The 27,729-nt window shown below is 60.6% G+C and overlaps 1 protein-coding gene across 1 annotated transcript in view; it reads right to left on the bottom strand.

The window, feature by feature from the left end:
* The window catches only part of FBN3 (fibrillin 3), a 48,263-nt gene extending 22,617 nt beyond the window's left edge, over positions 1–25,646 (bottom strand). Inside the window, exons 1-32 of the mRNA XM_054583348.1 lie at positions 25,298–25,646; positions 24,534–24,632; positions 23,939–24,034; positions 21,700–21,897; positions 21,192–21,356; positions 18,593–18,778; positions 18,063–18,206; positions 17,878–17,997; positions 17,633–17,758; positions 15,264–15,386; positions 14,892–15,167; positions 14,553–14,606; positions 13,123–13,248; positions 12,880–13,005; positions 11,089–11,310; positions 10,747–10,884; positions 10,540–10,590; positions 10,169–10,294; positions 8,392–8,625; positions 8,134–8,259; positions 7,657–7,785; positions 6,570–6,695; positions 5,757–5,882; positions 5,482–5,604; positions 5,217–5,342; positions 4,152–4,277; positions 2,661–2,783; positions 2,447–2,569; positions 1,829–1,954; positions 1,629–1,751; positions 592–714; positions 67–228 (exon numbers count right to left, since the gene is read on the bottom strand). Coding sequence (XP_054439323.1) covers positions 67–228; positions 592–714; positions 1,629–1,751; positions 1,829–1,954; positions 2,447–2,569; positions 2,661–2,783; positions 4,152–4,277; positions 5,217–5,342; positions 5,482–5,604; positions 5,757–5,882; positions 6,570–6,695; positions 7,657–7,785; positions 8,134–8,259; positions 8,392–8,625; positions 10,169–10,294; positions 10,540–10,590; positions 10,747–10,884; positions 11,089–11,310; positions 12,880–13,005; positions 13,123–13,248; positions 14,553–14,606; positions 14,892–15,167; positions 15,264–15,386; positions 17,633–17,758; positions 17,878–17,997; positions 18,063–18,206; positions 18,593–18,778; positions 21,192–21,356; positions 21,700–21,897; positions 23,939–24,034; positions 24,534–24,632; positions 25,298–25,646 — 4,621 coding nt within the window. The remainder of the gene's footprint in view (positions 1–66; positions 229–591; positions 715–1,628; positions 1,752–1,828; positions 1,955–2,446; positions 2,570–2,660; positions 2,784–4,151; positions 4,278–5,216; positions 5,343–5,481; positions 5,605–5,756; positions 5,883–6,569; positions 6,696–7,656; positions 7,786–8,133; positions 8,260–8,391; positions 8,626–10,168; positions 10,295–10,539; positions 10,591–10,746; positions 10,885–11,088; positions 11,311–12,879; positions 13,006–13,122; positions 13,249–14,552; positions 14,607–14,891; positions 15,168–15,263; positions 15,387–17,632; positions 17,759–17,877; positions 17,998–18,062; positions 18,207–18,592; positions 18,779–21,191; positions 21,357–21,699; positions 21,898–23,938; positions 24,035–24,533; positions 24,633–25,297) is intronic.
* Between the last annotated feature and the right edge of the window lie 2,083 nt (positions 25,647–27,729).

The raw sequence follows: 27,729 nt of genomic DNA, 5'->3' as shown, positions 1-27,729 counted from the left end.
GGACTGGGGCTGGGTCTCTGTGGCTCAGGCCTCAGTGCTCGCCTGCCCCGACCCTTTGGGACTCACTGGTGTTGGCCACAGGACACAGCGCGCAGGGGTTGCCCCAGGCTCGGCCCAGCGAGCAGCAGCAGGACGCGCGGAGGACGCCAACCCCGATCTCGGCACTGCAGGAGACGCCACCGTCCCCTCGGCAGAGCGTGTCAAGAAAACAGTTTCCGAGCCGGGTGTCTGAACGGGCAGAAGGGACGGTTAGCAGGAGCAGAGGGGAGATGGTGTATGTGTGTTTGTGTCTGTGCGAGACTGTGCACACATGTGTCTCTGCATGTGTGCACACGTGTGTCAGATGTGCGTTTCCGGACAAAAAAATTAGGCAGGGGCCAAGCAGGCAAGACTTGTGTGTCTGTGTGTGTCTAGAGCAGAAGGCTCTACCTCAACAGGCAACAGGGGGGAGCACTCTGGCCTGGGACCAGCAAGGTCCTGTTTGTCAGGAGTAGGTGGATTTGAACAGGGGGACAGGCCACGGTGACCAGGCTGTGACCCCGCCCAAGTCACAGAGCCCAGGGCCGCAGCCAGACCCAAGCAGGCACTCACCCACACAGCCTACTCCGCTGGGGTTCAGCTCGAAATCCTGGGAGCAGTTGCAGAGGTAGCTGCCGGGGGTGTTGACGCACAGGCCATTGATGCAGTTCCCCGGGTTTGCACACTCGTTGACGTCTGCGGAGCAGGGCACCGTCAGCAGGGAGCCCTCCCTCGGCCCACGCCCCTGACACTTTCCTCCTAGGAAACCGAAGCCCTGGATGCTGGGGGCTGGGCTGTGGCCTGTAGCCTGTGGCCCGTGGCCTGTGTCCTCCCCTGGGAAGAAAGCCAAGGGGACAGCAGCCTCGGGGTCTGCCCTGCCATATAACCAACATTTGGAACATGCTTTCAAACTAGGAGTTGGCAGACTATGACCCGTGGGCCTGAGCCAGCCCCTGCTTCTTGTGTAGATAAAGTTTTATTGGTACACAGTCACACCCATTCAACCGCCTGTCAGCGTTCCAGCTGCGATGGCAGAACTGAACACCTGTGACGGGGACCACATGGCCCCCAGAATCAAAACTATTTTACTGCCTGGCCCTTCACTAAAAAATTTTGCTGATCCTGTTTTTTTTTTTTAAATGCTCACCCGAGGATATGTTTATTGATTCTAGAGGAAGAGGGAGGGAGAAAGAGAGAGAGAACCATTGAAGTGACAGAGGAACACCAACTGGTTGCTTCCTGTACGCGCCCTGACTTGGGATCAAACTTGCAACCTAGGTATGTGTCCTGACTGGGAATCAAACCAGCAACCTTTCTGGTGCACGGGACAACGCTTCAAACAACTGAGCCCCTGGCTGGGGTTCTGGACACACAGTTGGGAGAGCACGTCAACAGCTTGGCGGAGGGAGCTCGCCTTCACTCGTTCACTCACTGCATTTACTCAGGAGATGATGGATGACAGTGAAGGTCAGTGGGAACAGGGCACACCCACATAGGCTACCCCAGGAGAGGATGTTCCAGGAGAGATCTGAGGGCATCAAGGGAGCGAGCCACGCCCCCACCCTGTCCTGCGTGCCCCGCCCCCCGCCCCCGGCCCCACGGGCCCACACCTGTGCAGCTGTCGCCACCGTGGTCCAGCTCGTAGCCCTCGTCGCAGATGCAGCGGAACATTCCGGGCAGGTTCTCGCAGCTCCCGAACACACAGAGGTTGCCCAGCACGCACTCATCCACATCTGTGGGGGTCCCAGGTCAGCCTGCCCAGCCCGGGGGGCCCGCTGCTCTGTCCCAGCCCTGGTGGCGCAGACCTCACCCTGGCAGGCGCGGTGGTCCTCCGTGGGGCGGAAGCCCACCTTGCACTCGCAGCGGAAGCTGCCGGGGGTGTTAAGGCACCACCCGTCCTCGCAGAGGCCTGCGTCCTCCACGCACTCGTCCCTGTCTGTGGGCCCCGAGACAGAGTATTGGGCTCGGCCGGCCAGGACCCGCATGGGGTGGGCAGGTGCCCTGGGCACTCGAGCGCTTCACTGTCACCTGAGGTTCCAGTAGCCCTGGGAACTCAGACCCCGACTGGGAGGCAGGTGACCAAGTCAGGGTCTGCTAGTGCAGGGGGGATGGCGCCCTGGGAAGACAGGGGACCTACCCACTCGGGATCCAGGGGGAGGGTCACGGGGACGTGAACAGGCATTCCGGCTCCCCATGTCCAGAAGGCTCCAAGCATTCGGAGCCGGGGGCAGGGCCGGAAGACTGCCCTCAGCGGCTGGGTCTGGCCTGCAGCCCCACTGGCTGGGGGCACACCTCCAGCATCCGCTGAGCCACAGGGTCGATGTGAGGCAGGAAACCGACTGACCGTGGCGGCCCCCCCAGAAGCCAGCCCCGCAGCTGCCCGCTCGGGCCCCTCCTGCCCTCTCCTCGCGCCCTCCCCAGGACCCACCTTCACAGGAGAGGCCGTCCCCGGCGAAGCCCGGGCGGCAGGCACAGCGGTAGGAGCCGGGGGCGTTGAGGCAGTCAGCGCCCGGGCCACACCGGTGCTCCTGGAGGGCGCATTCGTCCAGGTCTGCAGGACACAGGGCCACAGCTCCGGATGTGGGTCCTGCCCCCAACCTGCCCCAGCTTCCCTGCCCCGACCTCCTGCCACAGGCACTCACCGCGGCATTCGAAGCCGTCCCCGACCCAGCCTGGCCAGCACCTGCAGCGGAAACTGCCGAGGAGGTTCAGGCAGGAGGCGTGGCCATCACAGCTGTGTCCTCCCAGCTCACACTCGTCCACGTCTGAGAGGAGACGGACCCGGTTACAGAGGGGCAGATCAGCAGAGGGACAGAGCACCCCCACAAGGCCGGGGCTTGTAGAAACAGGGCTTCGGGTGCAGAGCGTAAGGGCCCCTTAGGACACAGCTGAGGCAGGTATGTCCTCACGGCTGCAGGAGCGTCCACCTTCACCAAAGCCAAGGGGAAAGCCCCAAAGCCGACAGGTATGACTCCCAGCAGCCCTTAGAAATAATCTAAAATGGCAGCATGAGAGACTTAAGGTAGACATGAAGAGTGTCTGTCCTACACCTGAAATGAATATACATATTGTGTATCAACTGTAATTGAAAAACAAATTTAAAATAAAGAGTTGGGGGTGTGAAGCTGAGTGGAGGTGGACAAAGGGTGGAAAAGTGGGGACAATAAGAAAGAGTAACTGTCCTAACGTACACACTCCCTCTCTGAAGCAGGAGACCCTCCCGCACCTGCAGTTCCACCTCACCTTCACGTCCCTGCCACAACCGCCGGCCGCCTAAGTGAGCTCCTGTCTACTGAACGTTTCTTCCCACTGCCTCCCATTTTTACTCACTTAAATGCATTGTAACAGAAAAGCCTATGTCAACAACAAGTCTCTGAGAAGCCATGGATCTGATGCTCTATCACATAATGCTCGATTCCGGCATGTGTTACATAATTGCATAATGGTAACGGGAAGGCCCTGTGTTCCCCCAAAAGACACATTTAGGTCCTAACTTTCAGAGCCTGGGAAAGTGGACTTATTAGGAAGCAGGGTCTATATAGATGTGACTAAGTTAAGGTAAGGTCACCCTGGATGATGGTGGGCCCAATGTATGGTGTCCTTTAAAAGGAGGGAAATTTGGAGACAGAGAAAGCACCCTGTGATGAGGGACACAGAGACTGGAGAGCAGCAGGGGGCAGGTTCACCCTCGGAGCTCCTAGGACGGAACCACCCCGCCAACACCTTGATTTCAGACTTCGGAGCCCCCAGAGCTGCCGCCCTGTGCAGGGGACAGACGCTGGTGCTCCTCAGCCCCAGGTTTGAGGTGACAGGCTCCGGCAGTCCACCCAGTTCAAACGGTAGCTGTTGAAGTGCCCAAGTGCTGGTCCCTGTGTCCCGGAACATCATCAGGCTGCGTGCATGGGAAGGGCAGCTGGGGGCACCTTGGGGTCCGGGGCTCCCCGTGCTGAGCTGTTTGTTCAGGGGAGCCCCGGGACACTCGGCCGGGCCCTGCTCCTGCTTGAACGTGAGCCCCCGGCAGAAATCTCTACACACACAGTCTGCCGCGCTCTGCCTCAAGGGGCAGGGCAGCCCCCACAACCCCTCGGCTGGCCCCTCGGAGCCCCTCCACCCGCAGGCTGACGTCAGCTCACCAGAGCAGCCCGTGGCCCCGGCCCTGGTGACGTAGCCCAGCTGGCAGCGGCAGACAAAGGAACCCTTTGTGTTCTCACAGTCCCCGTGGAGGCAGATGTGGGGGTTCAGGTCACACTCGTTCACATCTGCGGGGTGACAGGAGAGGAAGCAGGTGAGCACGGAGAGGGGGCAGCGGCACCGCCGAGGGTCCTGCCACACAGACACCGTGTGTCGCCCTTGGCCCACCTCGGGGCGGGAGCTCCCACCGGTTCCAGCGGGCATGCATCTCATGCCGCCGTGTTACGTCCGAGTTTTACTGAGCACAGTGGACACGCATTTCCAAGGGAATTTTATGGCCAAATGCACGTGTTTACAGAACACGGAGTTAATCAAAGCCAACCAGGTCTGTTCTCCAGACCTTTTCAGAGACGTATGCCAATGTGGATCTGCAAGAAAGGCATGAAGTAGGCAGCATCCCCTAAATTTCTTTGGTTGCAAGGCCCTTTTCTTAGGGCCCTTTAAGCTACAGTGGGCTGGGCATGTCCTCTTGGGAAGCAATTACATTTTCTCTTCCTGGAAATTCGCCACTTGGTCCTCAGCTCTGTCCTGGTGGGGCCCCCAGTGCCCATCACCCCCAGCCTAGTGACCTGCAGCCAGGAGAAAAGTGACCGCAGCCCACACAGCCCAGGGCTCCATATGGGGCTCAGAGAAGGTGGTTCTGGGTGTCTTTCCTTCATGCTCCCCAGTGCTCTGCGCAAAACCCCTCAGAGATCAAGAGCTGTAGAATACGACTCTCGGAACAGCGCGTGAGCTCCCGGTGTGCACCCAGCACACAGCAAGTGCTCAGCAAACATACTTCAAAGGAGCAAGGTCTGGGGGTTCTGCTGCTATGAACGACACCCCGCAGGCTTTGGCGCCGGCCCAGGGCACGGAGGGCCACCAGCAGGCTGCCGGGCACCGCTGGAAGACCCGCTCTCCCCTGCGGGGGTGTGACAGGGCCGCGGCCCCCTCTCGCCCGCGGCGTGCAAGGCCTGCTGCGTGAGCGCTGACCCCGCCGCCTCCACCCCGCCGTCCTGGCTCCTCACCAGCACATGTCCTCACGTCCCGCGTGGCCACGAAGCCATCATAGCACAAACAGCGGTGACCCCCTGGTGAGTTGGCGCACTGGCCGCCGGCACAGATGTCCAGGTTCCCCTCACACTCGTCCACGTCTGGGGCAGCAGGACAGGCGCTGGGCTGCAGGCGGGCAGGGGTGGAGGGGGAGCCCCGGGGACCCTCCCCCAGGGTCAGCGGCCTGGCTTTGCCTAGGCCCCTCCATCCCGGGCGGTGGGGGGCGCTGCACGGGCCCACCTGCACATGCCCTCCCATCCGGCATCAGCGAGTAGCCACGTCCACAGCCGCACCGGTAGCCGCCCTCGGTGTTAACGCAGTGCACGGCACACCCTCCGTTGCTGGCCAGGCATTCGTTGACATCTGTGGGGGTTGGGCAGAGGGGGAGGGGCAGGGCCGGGGGAGAGGGTCAAGCAAGGGGCTGACGCGGGGCCCAGAGCTGAGGGCAGGGGGTTGAGGGTGGGGCCGGGGGCTGGAGGGTGACGTCCGCACGTGGCAGGCGGGTGCAGCCTCACCCACGCAGCCCCGGTGGTCAGGTGTGCTCTGGAAGCCAGCATGGCAGGAACACTGGAAGGTGCCGATGATGTTGACGCACTGGCCATGGGGACACAGGCCATCGCTCAGGGAGCACTCGTCTACATCTGTTGGGGTAGCATGTGGAGGCCACCTGCACAACCTGAGACACTCAGACACACGCACGCTGATGAGCTCATGCTGCAGGCAGCCACACACAAACACACCCTCACACGCGAACACACTACCCTTGTACACACACACACACACGATACACACACCCACACGCATATTCACAAACACACCTTCACATACAAACACAATCACCCTCAGTACACACACATTCACACCAGACACACACATCCACATGCACATTCATGCAGATGCACAAACACACCTCACACCCACTCACAGGCAAACTTACCTGCCCTTGTGTTAAAAATGAGACACTCATCAGGTAGGCTCAAAACCACCCTTGTGTAGGCACTCACGTACAAACAGTCACTCTTGTAGAGGCGTATTCACATATACACGGACACATCCGCGAGGTCACACACACAAATCCACATCCCTCCCTCTCACACCCACTTGGCCACACTTCACACACAGACACACACTGACTGAACTCGCATGCTTGCTCTTCCACTTTCACATCCACACATACACATGAACATACACCCCCACTACCTCCTACATGCAACCACTCCGAGACATCCTGGGACGCGCGTGCACACCCACGCAGAGTACACACTCAGAGACACACACACACTCCCAAGAGCGCCCGATGTCGCGCTCGCCGCCCGGCGCGCGCGCACCCTCACAGGCAGCGCCCTCCGCCGTCAGCGCGTGTCCAGGAGGGCACTGGCAGGCGTAGCTCCCATCCGTGTTGGAGCAGGTGCCGCCCCGGCACAGCAGCGGGTCCCGCGCGCACTCGTCCACGTCTGAGCACAGGGAAGGAGAGGGCAGGTGTGAAGAGGAGGACACGGGTGGGTGTGGCATGGCTCCCCAAACCTCTCCCTGCGGTCCCCCCTTCACTGCCCGGTCACCCCAGCTGAAGCCAGGAGAGCCTGGGGGCTTGAGGCACCAATGACCCAGGGAGTGGAGCTGGGCCGGGAGGAGCAGCAACAGTCAGGTGGGGCGGGGAGCTGGAATTCCCAGGAGAATCGGGGGCCCCAGGCTGACACTCCTGGAGTCCCCAGGGAGGCTCTGCGAGGCGCCCCCTGGCGGACACAGGGGGAAGGCAAGGCCCAGCCCGAGGGGCTGCGACGGCGGGAGCAGCCTCCCCTCTCCCCCATGCCATTCCCACAGGCACGTATCCCTCAGGCACACCCAGGGCCTGTGCACGTGCTGCTCTTTCCCCAGCCTCTCTTCTAGCCCCTCTTCACATGCTTCACTTTTACTCCCTCCGCCACAACCTCGAATCCGCAGAGTGGGACACCCCCAGGTCTATGCTCCCACTGCACCCGGTGGCCTTTTCCAGCGCTTCCCACAGTGGCCCTTCTGCTTTGTTCTGAGGGTCTGTATCATTAATGCCTGTCTCCTCATTAGGCCGTGAGCGCAAGAAAACAGCTCTCTGTTGCCAAATTTCCCCCAGTTCCCAGGGAGAAGCCCGACAGACAGTGGAGGGAGGGACAAGAGCCTCCTCCCTCCGGGGCCCCCTCCTCCCTCGCGCTCCACCCATCCTGGGAGAACTCCAGGTCGGTCCCAGCCTCCATTCCGCAGGCCAGACCCGACGTCCTTTGGGGATGGTGCCCCATGATGTCTACACTCACCGTGTCCCAGCAGGACCCCAGCAGTCCCCACACCTGCCCCTCTACCCGCGTCCCTCACAGCACAGTCTCCGCCACTTCTGCTGGACCCGGAGCCCCGCAGGCACGGTCCTGCCCAGGCGCTGCCACCCACCCCTGCAGCTCTTCATCAGCATGAAGCCACTCTCGTAGCCATGGAAACACTCGCACTGGAAGCTGCCGGGGGTGTTGACACAGGCGCCCTGGCCGCAGAGGCCGGGGGAGATGTGGCACTCGTCGATGTCTGGGGAGAGAGGGTTCGGGCCAGGCTACTGCACCTGCCGATGCACAGCGTTACCCAGGAGCCCCAAGCTGCTAACCCAAGGTGAGCGGGGACACGCGGGTCCTAGGACTGCACACCAGACGAAGGCAGGAATTTCCGCCCAGCCAGGGGGCCCCTGGAGGTCACCTTTACCAGACTCTTATCTTACAGTCATGGACTCTGAGGCCCAAAGAGGGTGGCAACCTGCACTGTGACACACAACAGGCAGGCAGGTCTGACAAGAGGCGCCTAAACAGGCGTGCCTGGATTCCACGTCCAATTCATGGCCCCCATCCCGACGGTGCCCCCGAGGCAGAGGTGGGCGTGTACCTGTGCAGTTCCATTCCTGGGAGTCCAGGGTGAAGCCCCGCGCGCAGGAGCAGTGGAAGCTGCCCATGGCGTTGCGGCAAGTGCCATGGGCACAGAGGCCAGGGAAGGCTTTGCACTCGTTCACGTCTGCGATGCAGAAGCCCCGAGTGTCGTCGAACTGCCTGGGCCCAAGGCCCAGATCCCAAGTTTTCCTACCCCCAGGCCTTTGCTCCCACCGGGCCTCTCCCCATGCCCCAGGTTCCCGGTGCCCACACGCACCTTTATAGAAGGGCTGGCCTGACAGGAAGTCTCCGCTGGCAAATCCCCGCCCCCGGGGGCATAGGCTAGCGAATGCCAGGGACTCAGGCACGGGGCACGCCTCACACGCGGCCCCCCAAGCAGCCCCCACAGAGCAGCAGCAGACGTCCATCCGGTGCTTGCCGGGCAGGGGGGCCCCACAAGCACCCCCATGGTCCTCGTTCCAGCGCAGGAAACATGGCTCCAGGCGCAAGTCTGCACAAGAGACAGTCACCAGCCCAGGCCCTGCCACTCTGCCTGCCGCCAGACAGGAAGCGCAGCCTCACTCAGCAGCACCGCCCAAAACCCCCTCCCCGACAGGGGCTGGAGTGAAAGGGGTGACCAGCTCCCACTGCGATTCGATGTCATCTAACAGCTACATTTTAACAATAACCCCCACCACTAGGGTATTTCCTATGTGGACACTCTTCTAAATTCATCTATCTGCTTAATCCACAAATAGCACCAGGACGAAATGTTATGCTCATTTCACAGGCAAGGAAATGGAGGCGTGGAAGGCTGAGGTAGCTTGTCTGAGGCCAGGCAGCTGAACGTAGTCAGGTTCAAACTAGGCCACGGGGCTCCAGAGGCTGTGCACTTTAACCTGTGACCCTCCAGAACAGTGGACAAGCCTTCCTCAACGCCAGGCGTGACAGGAGTGTCTACGACCGGGGAAAGCCAACGATGGCCCAGGGGGCCGTCCCTACTGTTGCACACGAAGCTTCACTGGCACACGGACACATCCACTTGTTTCCATACTGTCTGTGGCTGCCGTAGGCTGCATGGCAGGGCCCACAAAACCAAACTAAATGTGTTCACTCTCTGACCCTTTGCAGAAAGTGCGCTAATTCCTGGTCTAGGACTTTTTTCTCTTTACAAAAGGAACCTACGTTTAAGTGAACCAATTTGAGGATGAACCCTGTTATAGAATTTCTAGAAAAAAAAATCCGGAAGTGCTGTGATCCACACAGAGACCCTTAAGTTCTCTTGTACCCAGTGCCTTGGTCCCTGGCTAATGACTACGCCTGACCACACATCCCCATGGCACCTGGCCTTGACCCCGAGTTCAGTGCAGGAGGCCCCATTTCTCTTTACTCAGTTACTTCCTTTCGTGACACATTTTTTTGGGGGGCGATGTCAATGAAAAGGCCTGCAGCGCACCCGAAACTCGGGTTAGAAGGAAATCGCAGTTGGGAAGGGTCCCCAGTGCCATGTGCCTCAGTGGCCAGTCCCAAGGTGCCAACGAGAAGGCTACTAGGGTGTCGGTGGAACTACAGGTGGGAAAATGTAAGACATAGAGCCCCCCCTGCTGGCCGACAGGTGCTTGTATGAAGAAGCGTCCAGCTCAGGTGTGGAGAGGAGCAGAGTCAAGAAATCCTCATCCAGGGGAAAATGATCTCAGCCTTCGAACCTGAGGGGCGGCCACGGAGAGGGAAGGTGTGTGCCCGGGACGCTGGGGGAAGCTCATGCTGAAACCTTCATGCCAACCTTACCTGGTCTGGTCAAGACAAAGAACAGCAAAGCTGCAGTTGTCACTTCATGAGGTTTTACTATTTGCAATGAGCTTCATTAAGGAGACAGTTAAGAGGGTGAATCCCCCAAAATAAATGTCCTTCGAGACATGTCAGCAGGAGGTGGGCAGGGGATGGAGGGTCCCTGAGGGTCCCCTGTAAGCCCCCTGTCCCTAGGAGGGGTCTTCAGTCACTGGAGTAGAGGCACCAAAGGGCAGGCAGCTGCACAGGACCACGCACGGACTCACCCACGCACAGCCGGCCTGTGGTGTCCAGTGTCAGGCCCTCAGGACACTCGCAGTGGAAGGAGCCGGCGGTGTTGCGGCAGCGCCCGTTGGGACAGACCCCGGGAAAGGCCTCACACTCGTTCACATCTGGGCAGCAGCAAGCAGGGAGGAGAGGTGAGGCCTGCAGCAGCTGCTCTCCTGGGGCTCAGGACCCCCACGCTGTCCTTGGGGAGGCGGGAGGGGATAGAGCCAGCCTAGGCTGAAGGACCACAGGGAAGGTCTGGGGACCAAGGAGGCGGTCTGTCCCGATGTCAAAGACATCAGCCCTCATAACAGGCAGCTGCCTGCAGGCGGCTGGGAAGGTGGCTCCAGTGGGGCAGGGCCCTAGTTACCTTCGCAGGCGAGCCCCTTCAAGCGGGCAAAGCCACGGGCACAGGCGGGGTCTGTGGGCAGGAGAACCAGAGTGGGGACAGGGGTCCTCTCTCCATCCAGACCCAAGTCACCTGTTCTATCCCAGGCCTCTTGCCGGGGGCCCGGCAGGCCAGTGTCACAGCCGGGAGGCCCCCAGGAACCCACCCGGGGGGCCCTCAGGGCCTTACCCATCTTGCAGCCTTCACAGGGGCTCCCCCAGGCAGCCCCCAGGGTGGCACAGCACACGGACCGCAGAGCGGCTCCGCGCAGGTTCGCCTCGCAGCGGCCATCCTGGACAGTCAGCCAGCAGGTGCCCTTGGCGCCATCTGCAGGCGGAGGGGCACCTGTCTGACCTGCCGGGCCCACACCTGCACACCGACCGCAGAGGCCCAACCCCGGCAGGACACAGGTCAGGAGGCAGGGCCCTGAACTCGTGGGACCGGGACCTCTCACCTGGGCACACAGCACCCAAGGGCCCTGGTCAGCAGCCGGGCCACATGCACAGGGGCCGGCCAGGTCCCAGCACGCACCAGCCACAGAGGGGCTGGCCAGGCCCTCGTTGCAGTCTGCGATGACAGCCCCCACCTGGCCAGGCCCCCTGCTCCTCGAGGCATCGGATGTGCGTGAACAGACGAGGCGTGTGCACATGGGCAGAGCGCACAGGTGCAGGCACACGTGCATGCATTTGCACTGAGTCTTGCTGTGCTCCCGTGCGTGCACGCTGGCATGCAGGGCCCTGGGAGCGCACACGTCTGACAAGTGCGGAGACGGGCACAGTGGGGGATGGTGGCCCTCCGCAGGTCACGGCACAAGAGAACAAGAACAAGGTGAGGTGGGAGTGAGGTGGGCGCTGTGGGAAGTTCTGTCTGTAAGGGGAGGAGAAAAAGGAGACGGAGCCCGGGGCGCGGCGGGGTCCAGTGGAAGGTGTGCACGCGCACGGCTCTGTGCGTGCTGCAGTCCTGCGGACAGGCAAGGTCGCCACCAGTGTGCAGGCAACACTGGGTGTGTGTGCCTGACTGTGCGTGCGTGCACAAGCGAGGATGGGCACCTGTTCCTGTGTGTGGGAGGGTGTGTAAATGCACATGTGTAACTGTGAACCTGCATGTGTGAGAGCAATTGTAGGTACATACCTGCCTTTTGAGTGTATACATGTGTGTGGAACTGTGAGGGTGTCTGTGAATATGGGTATGTACCTGTGTTTGGGGGGAGTCCCCCATGTGTGTCAATCAGTCTCTAATCATGAACACATGTGTGAATATATGAATGTCTGAATGCATGCATAGTGCATGCTTTGAAGGAGTGGCTGTGCGTATGTGAATACAAATATGTAAAGTATGAGAATACATGAGTGTGGAAATGTGGGTATGAGGTCTGTCCAGGAAAAGTCCAACCGTTGTTAATATAATGAGAAGGGTCTACCTGACATTGATGCAACCTGGCAGCCAAGGAGAGTGGACTGGAATGCGCGTGCGTGAACAATGACCACTTCACTGTACTGGGCAGTGGGGGTGGCAGACTTCACTGAGTGAGCATGTGCACTGTGTGGCCGTTGCATTCAAAATGACTGCGCACGGAGAGCAATGAATCTGCATGAAATTTTGTGTGAAACATGAACATTCCTCCACAGAAACTGTTCAGATGACTCAGAAAGCTGCAGCCCTGGGCAACTGGTGATTGGCAGGTTCATCACAACCCGCCTGCTCATGCATCACATCTTGTGCGGTTTTTTTGTGAAATATCAAATCACTCAAGTGACTCTGCCCCCGCAGCCCAGATTTGGCACCCTGAGACTTCTGGCTTTTCCCAAAACTCAAATCACATTTGAAAGGGAAGAGATTTCAGACCGTCGATGAGATTCAGGAAAATACAACAGGGCAGTTGATGGCAATTGGGAGACCTGAGTGAGGTCCCAAGGTGCCTACTTTGAAGGGGACTGAGGCATCACTGTTCTATGTATGATGTTTCTTCTATCTTCTTCATAAAAATAAATGTCTGTATTTTTCATATTACATGGCTGGATACCTTCAAGACAGACCTCATATGTGAGTTTGAGTGTGTCCATAAGTGTGTATAACAATGAGACTGAGTGTAAACATATACACGTCCTTGAGTGTGAATGAGTTTAAGTGTATGTGGATGCAGGTATGTGCATGGCTTTAAGCATGAGTGTGCACACACACAGATGTAGTACAACCATCTGTGTGCATGTGTGTTCACAGAGCACACAGCCTATGTGTCTGAGTGCGCGGGCCTGTGCATACGCACCCACAACATCCATGCATGCCCGCCCACGCCCCGGTAGCATGCCCAGGGTCCTGTACCTTCGCAAGTCTGTGTGTCTGGCTGGAAACTGAAACCCTGGGGGCAGGAGCAGCTGTAGCTGCCGGGGCTGTTCCGGCACCACCCGTTGTCACACAGGAGGCTGTTGCGGGCACACTCATCCACGTCTGTAGGGCGGGGCGGGAGCGCAGGGTGAGGGCTGTGGAGCAGGGAGGCCGCCTGCCGCCCACCTGCCGCCCACCTGCCGCCCACCTGCCGCCCACCTGCCGCCCACGCCCGCTCACCAGCGCACTCCCTGCCGGTCGCGCTTGCCTCGTAGCCCAGGTGGCAGATGCACCGGTAGCTGCCCCGCAGGTTCTCACACACGCCATGGGCACAGACATCAGGGTCAAGGGCGCATTCATTGATGTCTGCAGCAGGGGGGGTGCGTCACCAGGGCCCTCAGAAGCCAGGTTCCCCAGGTCCGCACCTCCCACCCACACCCTGCTCAGCCCTGCAGACATCGCTGGCGGGGAGTGGGGGGGGGCGCGTTTCCTGCGGGGGGCCGCCCTGTGCAGTGTTACTGGATGCCGAGTGGCAGCCTGGCCTCCACCCCTGCGCTGCCAGAGGCACCCTCCCCAACCTTTCTGCAGACTTTGCCAAATATCCCCTGGGGGACAGAACCGTCCCCAGCTTGGAACCCATGGAACAGGCTTTCTACAGCCGCAGCACAACCAAAGTGAAAACATAAGCGTAAGAGTACAGGGCGGTTACTAGTTTGTGCCAAGCCCAGTAATGCATTTGATCCTTGCAACACTCCTAAAACGGGTCCTATTACTATCCCCACTTTACAGACAAGGAAACTGAGCCAAAGAGAAGGTAAGTGACTGTCCCAAGGTTATTCAGCCAGTAAATAGTGGCGCTGGGATTTGTGCCCAGGCTTCTGGGTGTGGGGTGGGGAGTAAGCAGGGTAGGATGTTTGTCCAGCCTCGGTGGCCCAGCAGTGGATGGAAAACTTGACTATCTCCCAAGTCCTTTTATTTCTGCTCAGTCCGTTTCTCCCTTCCTCCCCCTCCCTCCGTGTCTGGTCAGCAAACATGAAAAGAGACACGCATCAGTGTAGGAATAAGGCGCTTCGGACTGAGAGCTGCTGGTCACAGCAGGGCAGTCACGTGTCCCCCAGGGGCAGGGAGGGACGTGGTGGGGCACAACTCCACACCCAGTACCTCCACCTGTTCTGGGCTGAGGTGTGTCCCTCCAGATTCACATGCTGGAGTCCTGACCCCAGGGCCTCGGCGTGGGACCTTATTTAGGGACGGGGTCCTTACAGAGACAATTCAGTTCAAACAAGGTCATTACGGTAGATCCCCAAGCCATTGCAACGTGACTGTGTCCTCATAAAAGGGGAAATTAGGACACAGACGGGCACAGAGGGAGAGCGCCACGTGATGAGGGAGGCAGAGACGGGGTGATGCTCTATGCACACAAGCCAAGGAACCCAAGGAGCGCCCGCAAGCCCCCACGAGCCAGAGAGGAGCAGGGAGCAGAAGGCACCCCCGCCTTCAGGAGGGACCAGCCCCCGCCAACATCTTACTCTTGGCTTCCAGCCTCTGGAGCCATGAGAGCATGACTCTCTGGTGTGGAGACCCCCAGCCTGTGGTACTCACTTACCCCAGCAAACTGACACGGCGCCCCACCACACCCCTGCACTCCCCCAACACGCGGCCCCGCTTACCTCTGCCGTCGGGCGTCACGCCGAGACCACCGCTGCACAGGGTCTGGAACTCAGCTGGGTGGGCAGGGCAGGACGAGAGGGGCCAGGAGCCACTGCTAAGTGTGAGCCACACCCCAAGATGCGGCCCCCTGATGCTGGGCAAGAGTCTGGGACTAAGATGCCCCTCCAGCAGAGAGAGCAATTTCCTGCAGCGTCTTCTTGAAAAGAACGCCAGTGGAGAGGTGCCCCCAGCCCATGGAAGCCATGACCGCCATCCCCTCGTACCCCCGGGGAATGCACTGGAAACAAGGGCTGGAAGGTGCTCAGGGCCATGGAAAGCAGGGGACAGTGGCAGCTCACCGGAGCCCTTGGCAGGACACAGCTGGCAAGGCTCCCCAAACCCATGATCTGGGCTGGCACAGCAGCATTCAGATTTGGTCACGGCGCCAGGTAAGGGGCGGGCGCAGGAACCATTGTTGAGGGCCCCGTAGCATGAGCTGCGCACGCTGGTGTCCACACACACGCTGCCGTTGGCGCCCACCGCCAGCCCGCGCGGGCAGCGACAGCTGAAGGAGCCCTCAGTGTTGGTGCAGTGGCCGTTCCCGCAGATGCCAGGGGTCTGACACTCGTCGATGTCTGCAGGGGCCGTGGGGACACAGTGAGGGGTCCCAGACCCCTGCCGCCAGCCCTTCCCCTCCTCCCCATCGCCTCAGGTTCAGCCTCCGCGCTCACCGATGCAGTAGCGGCCACCGGGCGCCAGCAGGAAGCCAGGTTTGCAGAGACACGTGAAGCTGCCATCTTCATTGAGGCACACACCATTCGTGCACACGGTGGTGGTGGCACACTCGTTTTGATCTGGGGACCCCGGAACTGGCTGGATCCCAGCAGGCCAGGCCGGGCACCGGACCCTCACCGGGCCAGCCCTGCCTGTAGCCCAGGCCCTCCCGCCCACTTCTCCAGCTGGACTGCAGCTGAGCCCCCAGGTGCCTCCCGGGGGCACAGGCGCCTGACCAGACGAGGCCGTCGTCCACATCTGGGTGCCTACCAGCAGGTCTGGTGGAACCCGAGCCCTGTGGGGCCACGCTGGACCCACGCGCTCACATCTGTATCTTTGGTCCAGGCACACAGTAGGTGCTCCCTACATGTTGAGTAACTGAGGCGGTGGCTGCACAGCACTGCACTAAGTGCCACGGAATTATTCCTTTCAAAAGGATTAAAATAAAGTTTACGCTATGTGTATTTCACCAGCCAAAAAAAAAAAATGGCCCTGGCGGGTGTGGCTCGGCGGATTGAGCGCAGGACTGCGAACCAAAGGGTCGCCAGTTCGACTCCCAGTCAGGGCACAGGCCTGGGTTGTGGGCCGGGTCCCCAGTAGGGGGCACGTGCAAGGCAACCACACATTGATGTTTCTCGCACTCTCCTTCTCCCTTCCTTCCCCTCTTTGTAAGGGTAAATAAATAAAATCTTTTTTTAAAAATGCCACAATAATTGTATAAATGAGTGGTGGTTGTAGAGCAATAGGAATGTACCACCAAACTGTTCACCTAAACATGGTTAAAATGGCGAGTTTTACATACTGTGTAGATTCTACTGCAAAAGTTTTTGAATGAATGAGGTGGTGGTTGCACGACCCTGGGAATGTACAAAGTGCCACTGAATTGTCCACTTATAAGTGATTAAATGTATGTTGTATGTTGTGTAAATCTCACCTTAATTTTTTTAAAAAAATAAAAGACAGGGGAAAACAGTCAGAGAATAAGAAAATAGTCTGATTTAAGGGAAGGTGGCAGGTGCAGCAGTGAGCTGACCACCAAAGCATCGGCTCTGAACCATAAGGGCCCGCACGGAGAAAGAAGAAAAAGAAATGCCTAACGGGATTAAAGGCCCATAGAAACGTGTGCGCCGACGATCCCAGCAGCGTTATCCACAACTGCAAAAAATGGGAACTGCCCGGTGCCCATCAGATGATGGAAGGATAAACACAGTGTGGTCCACCCACACCCTGGAATATCACACAGTCATGAAAAAAGTGAAGCGCTGACACACGCGACAACACAGGCGAACCTCGGAACCATGGTGCTGAGGCACAGAAGCCAGGCACAAAAGACCACAGAGCCTGTGATTCCGTTTATACCAAATGCCCAGAACAGGAACATCCAGAGACAGGAAGTGAACCAGCCTAGTGCTGGGGGCTGGGGCAGGGAGCGAGGACTCGAGATGCCTGCTGAAGGAGACTAGGCAACAAAGGGGTGAACTCAGAGGCAGCGGTGCTCGCAACCCTGACTGCACTAAAAATCACTCAGCTGTACACTTTAAATGGCTACTTTTATGGTATGGGAATGATACATCAATACAGATGCTAAAAGGTTTGTTTGTTTTTTAAAAAATATTTTAATACTCTGCCTTAATTTTATTTTTAAAAATATTTTCTTATTTATTTTTAGAGAGGGGAAGGAAGGGAGAGAGGGAAAGAGACATCAATGTGTACTTGCCTCCTGAGTGCCCCGTCCCGGGGACCTGGCCCACAACCCAGGCGTGTGCCCTGACTGGGAGTCGAAGCAGCAACTCTTTAGTTTGCAGGTTGGCACTCAACCCACTGAGCCACACCAGCCAGGGCTAAAAGTTTTTTTTAAATGAATGAATGAATGACAAATGAATGCAGAAAGGAGAAAAATCCTTTCTGATGAGGGAAAACTTTAAGGCAAGTCTTCTCGAGAATGAAGGGGATCCCAGTGGCGCCCACAAATCCGCCAGCCGGAGCTCAGAGGGAGCCTGAGCGGGGAGCACTCTCACCGCCCTGATCCCAGGCCAGACTCCAGGGCTGTCGTGGGACAGGAGAGAGGGTGGGCTTCAAACCCAGGGTCAGGCGGCCCTTCCTGGAACTCACGGAGGGAATTTGGAAAGGAGGGAATGAGGGGAGAGTCAAAGTGGACAGAGACAGAGAGGCTCTCAGGCAGGCCGGCTGGGTTCAGAGAGGTGAGCAGAGGATCCGCCGTAGGGAGGGAGGTGGGTGTGCAGCAGGAATAAATATGCAACATGTCCCTAAAAGGCAGCTCGAGGGGCCCAGAAGCCCCCTACCCACCCGCCCGCCCTGGACTCACCCACACAGGCCTTGCCGTCAGGGCTGCGCTGGAAGCCTGCGTTGCAGACACACTGGAAGCTGCCCTCTGTGTTGACGCAACGACCGTGGTGACAGAGGCCACTACTGACGACGCACTCGTCCACATCTGGGGGGAGGGAGGCAGACGTCAGCAGGCAGCCCCCGCAGACCCGGTCCGGTCACAGACGCTGGCTACAGCCGGGCAGCACCCCCTTGTCGCCCCCACTCGCGAAGGGGCGGTCGTACCCATGCACGCCTGTTTGGAGAGTGTGGCCTGGAAACCCGCGTGGCAGCGGCAGTGGTAAGAACCAGGGGTGTTGATGCAGTCTCCACGGTGGCAGGGGCTGCTGGGGCACTCGTCCACGTCTGCGGGCAGAGGACCCTGAGCCCCAGCCAGGCAGGGCGCGCCCCTGCCCGGCCCGCCCGCTCACCTGTGCACTGCCCCCGGACGTCCTGTGCGTAGCCCGCGTCGCACTCGCAGCGGAAGCCGGAACCGGTGGGCAGGCAGCGGCCGTTGAGACACGGGTTGGTGGAGCGCCGGCAGACACCAGTGGTCTGGTTCAGGGTGGCAGTGCCTGCGGTGGGGACGCCAGGGGACACCTGAGCATTGGCCGGCTCCCCAGTGCAAGACCGGGCCTGGCCCCCAGGTCCCAACACCCACTCTGAGGCTGGGATGCTCTATGCCCAGGCTCTCCAGCTTCAGCTCAGAGTCCTTCCCCAGATTCCGAGCCCCACCTGGCTGGGACGGCCCCTCTAGGCCCACAGAGGCCCAGACCCCCACCCCAGCCCTAGACACCTACCTAAGGTCCAACACGGACTTTGAGACCCAGATCCCAAATCTCCCCACTCCCAGCTCACTCTGAGTCCATTCCTCCCGCCCAGGACGGCTCCCCGAAGCCTCCCTCTGAGGCCTGTGCCCCTCCCCCAGGTTTGGACCCTTCCTCCCAGCCCCAGGCCTTACCGAAGTTGGCATCTTCCAAGCCCAGGCTGGGAACTGCAGGCCCACTGGGGCTGTGAGGGTTCTGCTGTGCTGGCCCAGGGCCAGGACCCACGCCACCCCTGGATCCCAAGCCAGGGAGGTGAGGGAAGCGGCCAGGGTAGGAGGGCAGCGGCGGAGGCCCCTGGGCACACAGTCGCTGGAACTCATCTGCGAGGAGGCGAGCTTTGAGGCCAGGGCTCCAGGGCAGAGGGCGGGGGCAGCCCCAGGCCACTCACCAGAGCCCCGAGGAGGACACAGCTGGGGGACTGGGCCAGCCGCCCAGCACCTGCCGCTGCCACAGCAGCACCGCCTGTGGGTGTAGTGGCCAGCGAGGTCTCTGGCACAGCGGCCCACGGTCAGAACTGAGAAGCAAGTGCCGGTCTGGTGGTCTGCAATGGGAGGCGGGAGGATCGGTTCCCAGAGCTGTGTTCAAATCCCAGCTCCACCAGCACTGCCTGCAAGACAGGCCTCCTTGCCTCCCTGCATCCCGGTTTCCCCGGCCACAGATGGAGGTGCTCAGAGCACCCACCTCACCTCGGAAGACACCCCACCACTGTGTCTGGCAGGGGCCGATCCTCACTGAATGAGGACCTTCTTACCAAGATTGCCACGTTGCCCCAGGGAGGTCATTTTGGGGTCATGCCAAGCAACAGCATCCCAACACCTAAAGCTGCCACTGATAGAAAGCTCACCGTCACCATGGGTATCCAACCACATGGATGAAGACCCTCGGTTTGCATTTCTGCCCTGATGGGAGGTCCGGCTGGACTTCCAAGCAGGGACGCCTGGTTCTATAGCTGTGCCTCCCCACCTGCCAGCCCTGGGCATCCCAGGAAAACCCAAGGGGCTGTGGACTTGCGGAGGGGCCCGAGTAGCGGACTAGTGGACTGGCAGCTGCAGCCCCTGGGGAAACTGAGGCAGAGGCTCCCCAAGCAGGAGAACCACGACACTCTTCCATTTCCCACTATGTTCTTGAGTCTGATGGCTCTACTCGGTGTTCATGTTTCTTGGGCTCTGACACACAGAGAACACTTCTAGGTTTAGAAACGCACGTATCCTGGGAGGTGGCCCACAGCGGAGAACCACTTCCACCAGCTGGGAGGGCCCTCGGCCTGCCCCAGGCCCAGAGAACAGGCCATCTTCCCACCTGCCCTGCCACGCCCCAAACATCCGGGCCCCCCGGGGGCGGTGTGGCAGTCGGGGCTCTGTGCTCCCGGCACCACCCCAGGCCCTCAAGGGGGCCGGGTCTGCCCAGACAGGACAGGCCAACAGACTCGTTCAAGGTCGCACGGCTGCTGGAGAGGAAGGGGGTGCACACAGGAGCCCGGACCACTGTGCCCCGGGGGCTCCGACCAAGCCGCTGCCGCTCACGTAGGGAAGGCAAGAATTTTAACAAAAACGAAGCTGCCGCTGCTTGTTACGCACCCACCATGGCCAGGCCCTGCTAAGGGGCCACAGAGCAGCTCAGTCGGAACCCACAGCTGAACCCCAGGCCCATGTTCAGAGGCAACCTGACCGTGGTTCACATCTAGGCTCTGCTGTTTGGTAGCTGGGAGACGCCCCCAAGTCCAGGGGACGTGCCCCGCTGTATCATCCATGCCAGTCATGGGTGGTCACAGCACCGGCAGAACTCCAGGCACAGTGCTCCCAGTCCGGCCTGGTAGAAGCCTAGCCAGAGGGGGCCTGGGGGTGCTGCGGAACGGCCAAGCCCTGCCTCCCCAACGAACCAGGACTGCCCGTCCCCCACTGCAAGTGTCCGTAGTCCTGGCCTACCCTGTTGGCCACTGGCAGCCTCTAAATCTAACGGGCAGCTCATGAAGACGGCAGGACAGAGGGAGAGGCCAAGGGCCCCCTGCCCCAGGCAGGCTGGGTGAGGAAGAGCACAGGGGGTGGGTGTCCAGGGGGACGCAAGGCCCAGAGAGGCCCCCTGCCAGCTGGGAGGTCTGGAAAGCTGGATGTGGGCAAGCCCCTCGCTGGGCCTGTTTCCCTATCTCTAACAGTGCGCAGGGGGAAGACGGGATGCTCTTGAAAAGTCTTTGGAGTGGGCCCTGGCTGCTGTGGCTCAAAGGGTCACCGGTTCGATTCCCAGTCAGGGCACATGCCTGGGTTGCAGGCCAGGCCGCAGTTAGGAGGGTGCACGAGAGGCAACCACGCATGGCTGTTTCTCCCCCCCTCTTTCTCCCTCCCTTCCCCTCTCTAAAATAAATAAATAAATAAAATCTTTAAAAAAAAAAGTCTTTGGGAGTAGAAGGAAGGACATAGAGAGAGAGGGCCAGAGAGGTTAATGGACAGGGTGGTACATATAGAGGCCAGAGGACCAGAGGGGCATAGAGATGAAAGTTAGAGGGTCAGAGGGGCTTTGGGGAGTGGGGGAGAGAAGGGGCCCAGACAGGCGCCCAGACAGCTAACGGGCATAGAGATGGAGGGCCAGAGGGGCTTGCTGACTAAGGCCCAGAGAGCACAAAGCCTAATGGGTAGGGAGCCTTAGTGCCAGACGGAACAGAACCCAGGGTCCAGAAAAGACAAGACATAGAGATCAGAGGGCAAGAGGACTGCAGAGAGCAAGGGGCTTGCCTCCTACCAGTCCTGTGCCCTCCAGCCCCCTCAGGGCCTGGCTCAACCCAGCAGCGGGTGCCGTCCAGGCTGCTGACGAAACCACGGGGACAGGTGCACACGTAGCTCCCGGCCGTGTTGGTGCAGGCGCCCCCGGAACAGAGGCCTGGCACGCTGAGACACTCGTTCACATCTGCGCAGACAGACACGAGTCAGAGCCGGCCCCCGCCAGCCCTGGGCCCCTCTTCCTCCTCCTCCTCCCAGGGGAGCCTGGGCAGCCCAGAGCACAGCGCGGGCTCCCCTCTCGGTCGCCCACCTTTGCACTCGGCACTGTTCTCACTGAGCTGGTGTCCCGGGGTGGGGGTGGGTGGGCAGCGGCACTCAAGGAGCCCAGTGTTGATGCAGCTGCCCCCCTCACAGGCCTGGGAGAGCCTGCCACTCACCCACATCGGTAAGGGATGAGAGGTCCGACAGAAGAAGGAACCAAGGCTGCACAGGCTCCCACGACCTTCCCCACTTGCTAACCCCCGACTCACCTTGGCAGGCCCCCGTACGGATATTGGGAATGAAGCCACGGCGGCAGGGGTGGGGCTGTGCCGGGCAGAGCTCACACGGGAGGCCCCAGGCGCGGCCCACGGTGGCACAGCAGAGCGCCTTGGTGCAGACGAGGCCCGTCAGCTGGTGCTGGCACCCCTCGGGGCCCACGTGGCCAAAGCAGGGCCCCGTCCGGTAGTCTGTGGGACACGGAGATTGGCAGCTGGCCTTGGGCTGCACCCCAACCCAGAGCCTTCCCATGTCCATCCCTCGGTCCCAGCTCAGGCTTCTACCTCTCGCATCTGGGCCACTGCAGCGGCCGCCTTCCGTCTCCTCAGCCCCCTCCACCAAAACACCAGGCTTTTTTTTCTTTTTTCTTTTTTTTTTAGTTTATTGATTTTTTTTTTTTTTTAAGAAAGAGAGAAGGAAAGAGAGAAACATCAATTTGTTCTCAGTTTGTTCCACTTATTTATGTACTCATTGGTTGGGTTTTTGGGTTTTTTTTTTAATCTTCACCTGAGGACATGCTTATTGAGTTTAGAGAGAGAAGGGAGGGACAGAGAAAGGGAAAGAAACACAGATGTGAGAAACACCAATCAGTTGCCTCTTGTAAGCGCCCTGTCTGCGGACAGGCCCTGCAACCTAGGCATGTGCCCCGACTGGGAATCAAACCCGTGACCTTTTGTTTTATAGGATGACGCTCCAACCAACCGAGCCACATGGACCAGGGCCCTTGGCTGATTCTTGTGTGTGCCCTGACCGTGGATCGACCCCGACACCTTGGCATATCGGGGTGATGCTCCAACTGAGCAACCAGGCTTTTGCCTGACCACATCTTTAATCACACTGTCCCCCTCCCTTGCCTGATGAACTACTATTAACCCTTCAAAACCTTTTCTCCCCAAAGCATTCTCCCACTGAGCTCCAAGAGAGAGGCCAGGGCCTCTAACCCCCCAAAGCATAGGCATGTCTGGAGGCTCCCAACACTCGCGCATGCCCACCCTCCTTCCAGGCCTGGGCAGGGACCCAGGCTGGAGTGCCTGCCTTGTCCCTGAGCACGTGTGGCCCTGCCAAATCTCCCAGGCTTCGGAAGGGGCCCAGAGTCTGCCTCAACGCTCGGGATCCCAACACCACACCCCTGCCCACTGTGCCAGGTGCAGGTGGTCCCCTCTCTCCCCTCAGCAGCGCACACAGGCCCAGATGGGCCTTCTTGGCTCCATCCTCCACATGGTTCCCATCAAGGCGCTGGCACTGGATCAAGGGAAGCCCTCCCAGGAGGAGAAGCCAATGCCAGCCCCTCCCAGGCTGAAGGAGGGGCTTCAGAGAGACCCCCACCAGTCCTGACTCCCCAGATCAAAACACTGTCCCCAGAGACTCGTCTGACTCACCCAGCACCCGGCACCCCCGCTGCCCCTGCTGGGTGCACAGCTCTGCCTCTCTTTGGGGCCCTCACTGTCCACCAGCCACCCCAGACCTCTCTTCTCTCCCGTCCCCACTGAATTCCAATTCCATTTCTGGTCAAATCCAGTTCCTAAAAGCCCACCCTCAAACCCAGGTAACTCCCCAGCCCCTCTAGCTTCCAAATCATCACTACACCCTCCCCAACTCAGCTTGGCCACAGAGGCGCCTCGCCCCCCGCCAGCCACACCCCACAGCACGGCCCGCCTTCGCGGTCTTGGGCTCCCTGGCCACGCCAGGCACTCTGATGGCTCCTGGAGCCGAAACCTTGGCCTGCGCACCCTCAAAGTAACGCCCTCCCGTTCGCTCACTCCTCAGCCTCCTGTGGGCTCTGTTTTTAATGTGTGCCCTTAAATGGCCCTCCCTTCTCTTCACCCAGGACCTTGACCATCTGCTTGCTTGCACCACCTTCCCCTGCCAATATTCAGATCAGACGTGGGATTTGTGTTTGTCTCCATCCCTCCTCTCACCCCCATGTCCAACTTTTAATAAAACATCCTTGTTTCCACTTAGTTTTGGCAGCAGCCTCCCAGCAGATGCTGCTGCCTGTTTCAGCCCAAAGGATCACTCGCTTGTCCACCTCATGAACTCCAACTTGTCCCTTCTTCCAAGAAGCCCTCCCTGATTCCCTTCCATGGAATAGAGGGTTTCTCTGCCCTTCACAGCAGCAGGGGAGGAAGGATGGAGGCCAGCTGGACCCTCCCAGGCCCTAGCCGTGTCTCAGAGGCTGCCAGGAAGCCCCCTTCCCTCCCTCCGTCCTCTTCCCCAGGCCTAACTTGGTACCTCTCTCACACTGAGGCCCCATGAAGCCGTACACACAGGCGCAGCGGTTTGGCCCAATGCAGCGGCCCCCATTATGACAGCCATGGTCGCAGACAGCTATGGAGGGAGAGGGGAGTGTGGCTTCAGGCCCCCCAGCAGCAGAGGGAAGTGCGTCCCAAGCAAGCCCGTCTCAACCCAGGAATTCCCTTGATCTGGCCCAGGCCCAATGATAAGACTATGACAGAGTGTGTCCCCTCCAATCCCGGGTCCCAGAAGCGTAATCGTGGGCAGTGGACAGGTGGCAGCAAAGCCCCAGCCCCTGGAGCCCCAGTCCCAGGCGTGCACGCAGGGTACTCACGCTGCCCACACACAGAGCCCGTGTAGCCCCTCTGGCACAGGCAGGACTCCCCTCGGCAGCTGCCCCCATTCAAGCAACTCACACTGCACCCTGACCCTAAGGATGGGGAGGAGGGACACAGTAAGTCCGTGACAGACCCCGCGACGCACATGCAAGGCGGCAGGACTTAGCATGCCCAACCGGCTCTGGTCCTCCAGCAAAAGCAGCCGGGGCGCCCACAACCTCCTCCTCCCATGGCCAGGGGCCAGCGCCGCTCACCTCGGCTCACCCCGCAGCTGGGCGCCAGCCTCCCGTCCACACAGGCGCACAGGTTGGGTCGGGAGCAGAAGCCCTCGCCGCAGGCGTGCCTGCAGACGGCTGCAGGGCGGAGAGGGCGAGTCGGGGCCAGGACCCAAACCCTGGGCCATCCCCACCCTGGTGCTGCCAGGCTCCGGGGCTCTGCGGGAGCCACCAGGAGAGGTGCTCTCTGGGCCAGCACCGCTGAGCAGCAAGAACAGAGGTGGAGGTGCTGGGGTGCGGGGGCACTCTCCCAGGGAGCGGAGTCCCATTCTAGAGACTGGGGGACAGACTGCGGAAAGACAGAGATAGGAGAGACTGAGAGACACAGAGAGACACACAAGGAGGTACGAGAGACAGAGAAAGAGAGAGCGACAGACAGACAGATATAGAGAATGAGAAAGAGACAGATTGAGAAAGAAACAGAAACTGAGGAAGAAAGAGAAACAAAGGCGGGGGGGGGGGGGAGAGAGGCGGGCATAGAGAGCGAGAAAAAGAGAGAGAGAAACAGACCAAGGGAGAAAGACAGAGAGAAACGGGCAGACTCAGGGAGGTGGTGAAGCAGAGCCCATGAACTGAGCGGGATGGCCTAGGAGCCTCAGGACGTTGCCAAGCACCATTTCTCGGGTTCAGCCACACGCCCTCAGCCAAGACCACCTGTACAGGGGCTGGACTTGGCAGCAGGCAGGAAAGCGGCTCCAGGGCGCCCCGCCTGCCCCTCCACCTCCGCACGGCGCGGTACTCACGCATGACACACTGGTTCCTGCCAGGCAGTGTCCTCCAGCCAGGGCAGCAGTAGGCGTGGAAGCGGGAGCCGCACACATGTGGCCTTGGGGAGCACACGGTGAGGCTGCTGAGTCCCTGCTCAATGGGACGTACCCAGGGCCTCGCCCTCTCCCGCCCAAAGACAGCCCAGCCCAGCCCCCACACCCCGGGGCCTCCCAGCATCCTGGGCACCACGCACCCCTGCAAGATGCCTGGGCTGCCACGCCTACGCACAAGTCCAGGACCTGCAGGCTCCATCGCCCCATCCCAGTGTCCCTGGCCGCCCACTGTGCAGGACAGCAGGAGCACAGCCAGGGGCCCCCAGGCCATGACGGGGGCAGCGGCTCCCCTTTTTCCAAGGACAGACACTCCCGAACGGTGACGGTGAGGTGTCCTCAGGGGCTGCAGACAGGAAGCAGACTCAGCCCCAGCAGAAGCCCTTGGCCATGGGGCACCAGGAGAACCAGGAGCAGTGGGACAGCTGCCTGAGCCCACAGGAGCCGGGGGGGACAGGAGGCAGGCGAGGAGTCAGAGACGCTTCTGGTGGGAGGTGTGCGGGCTTGAGAGTGAGTGGGAGGAGGGTGCTGGGCCGGGGTGGAGGGGCGGGGCTGCGGTGAGAGCAGAGGCGGAACGGCAGGGAGCACTGAGCAATGGGGCAGGGACAAGCGGGCCGGTGCGTGTACTGCAGCTTCCTCGTGTAGGTCGGGACCCTGGCTAGCCCGGGAGGGGTTTTCAGCGGGAGGAGCAAAGGCAGGAGAGTGAAAGGGCTGTGGGGGCTCCAGAGAGAGGGTGTGGGGGAGGAGGCTGAGCAGGCATGGGGGGGCGCGGGGAACACAGGAAAAGACCTCGAAGATACTGCGGAGGTGGAATCAACAGGAACTTAAGGGAGGTGGTGGTCATGGATAAGACCCTGGGAGTTCTGGCGGGGGCAGGGGGCGGGGCCTGGAAAGGGTTGATAGTAAGTCCATGGGAGGCAGCTGGACCTTCTGGGCAGGAGTAAGGGGCAAAGATGGGGGCTTCCCAGGGTAGAGCACACCCCTTCGCCCAACAGGGAAGAGTCAGCTTTTGTGCCCACCTCACAGATGAGCAAACTAAGGCCATGATACAGTTAATGAGGGGCTGAGCAGGGCCTGAAGCTCAGGGGGGAGGGAGAGAAGGAAACAGATCAGGGGCACCCCTCTCCCCCCGCCGGCCCCGGAGGTGGCTGGCTCTCTCTAGACCCTGAAAGGATGGGAGGGAGATGAGGACAGGCCCACTCCCGAGGGAGGAGACGGCGGGGCAACAGTTTGGAGGACGGAGCCAGAACACCGTGGGAAGATCAGGCGGCCTCAGGGGAGAGGAGCTTTCCGGGCCTACTTTCAGGAACGGGGAGGACAGGAAATGGACCGGGGTGGGAAATGGGTGCGTAGTGTGCTGGGTGCCCTTGGTCCACTGGCTGCCCCTCTCTGGGCCTTGGGATAACACAAGAGCCCAACCGGGTGTCCCAAGGTCCTAGAGAAGGGAGAAGCCTTGTCAACTTTGGCGGGGAGCCGGAGTAGAGTCGCCCGGCGGGGGAGGGACTCTTCCTCTTGCTTCCGAGTAGTCCGGGCCGCTGTGCAACTCCAAGGATGCCTTCTCCAGGCAGCCTCGGGGCCCGCGCGGCCTCCCTCCCCGTCCGGGCCGGCCTCGGGGGCTTCCGACCTGGCCTCACCCGGGTCCCACATCAAATGAATGAGCTGGGATGGCGCGCGCGGCCCGAGCAGGGAGCCGGGAGCCGGGGGCCGGTGGCCGGGAAGCGTGGAGGGGCGCGCGCCCCCGAAGCCTGCGGGCCGCGTTCTCCAGCGGGCAGGGCTGAGGACTCAGACAAGGTGTCGCCACCACGCTCGGCTCCTCCCTCACCAGAGGATCTGGGACCGACGTGCGCCCCGTGCAGTATCCTTCCCCCCCGCGCGGGTCCCGACACCCGTGCGCAGCTTTGGAGAGGGGAAGGGGTTGGGCCCCGAGTTTCGGGCTGCAAACAAAGGAATCCCCTCCCCCTCCCCGTCCCAGTCCCTTCCTTCATCCCCAGCTCCCCCCATCTCTGCTCTCCGGTCCGCACAACCGCCGCATGGCCCGCGCTTCCCCTACCTGCGAGCCGGCGCGCGTGGCAACTGGCACCGGGAACAGACGCGCGGAACTCCGCGCGCCGGGGACCCGGAGCTGGACCGCGAAGCCGAGAGGCCGACCCCACTGAGTTCCCAGAGCTGCCACTCCGGGGAAGTTGGGGGCGGGAGGAGTTGGGGGAGGGCACGTTTGCACCTCGAAGCTCCAGGGCGGGGGCCTGGGGGCCGCGGCCCGGGCCGGGGGAGGGGCTGGAGCGAGGGGAGGGTCTGGCGCTCCGGGGTAAACTCTGAGGGGCTGGAAAAAGGCGAGGGAGCACAAAGCCAGGGCGGGC

This window comes from Pteronotus mesoamericanus, unplaced genomic scaffold (genome assembly GCF_021234165.1).
Source record: "Pteronotus mesoamericanus isolate MK-2021 breed Mesoamerican mustached bat unplaced genomic scaffold, CSHL_Meso_final contig_730, whole genome shotgun sequence".
Classification (NCBI taxonomy): Eukaryota; Metazoa; Chordata; class Mammalia; order Chiroptera; family Mormoopidae; genus Pteronotus; species Pteronotus mesoamericanus.
Note: the sequence above shows the minus strand (reverse complement) of the source record. Positions and strands in the feature narration are given on the sequence as shown.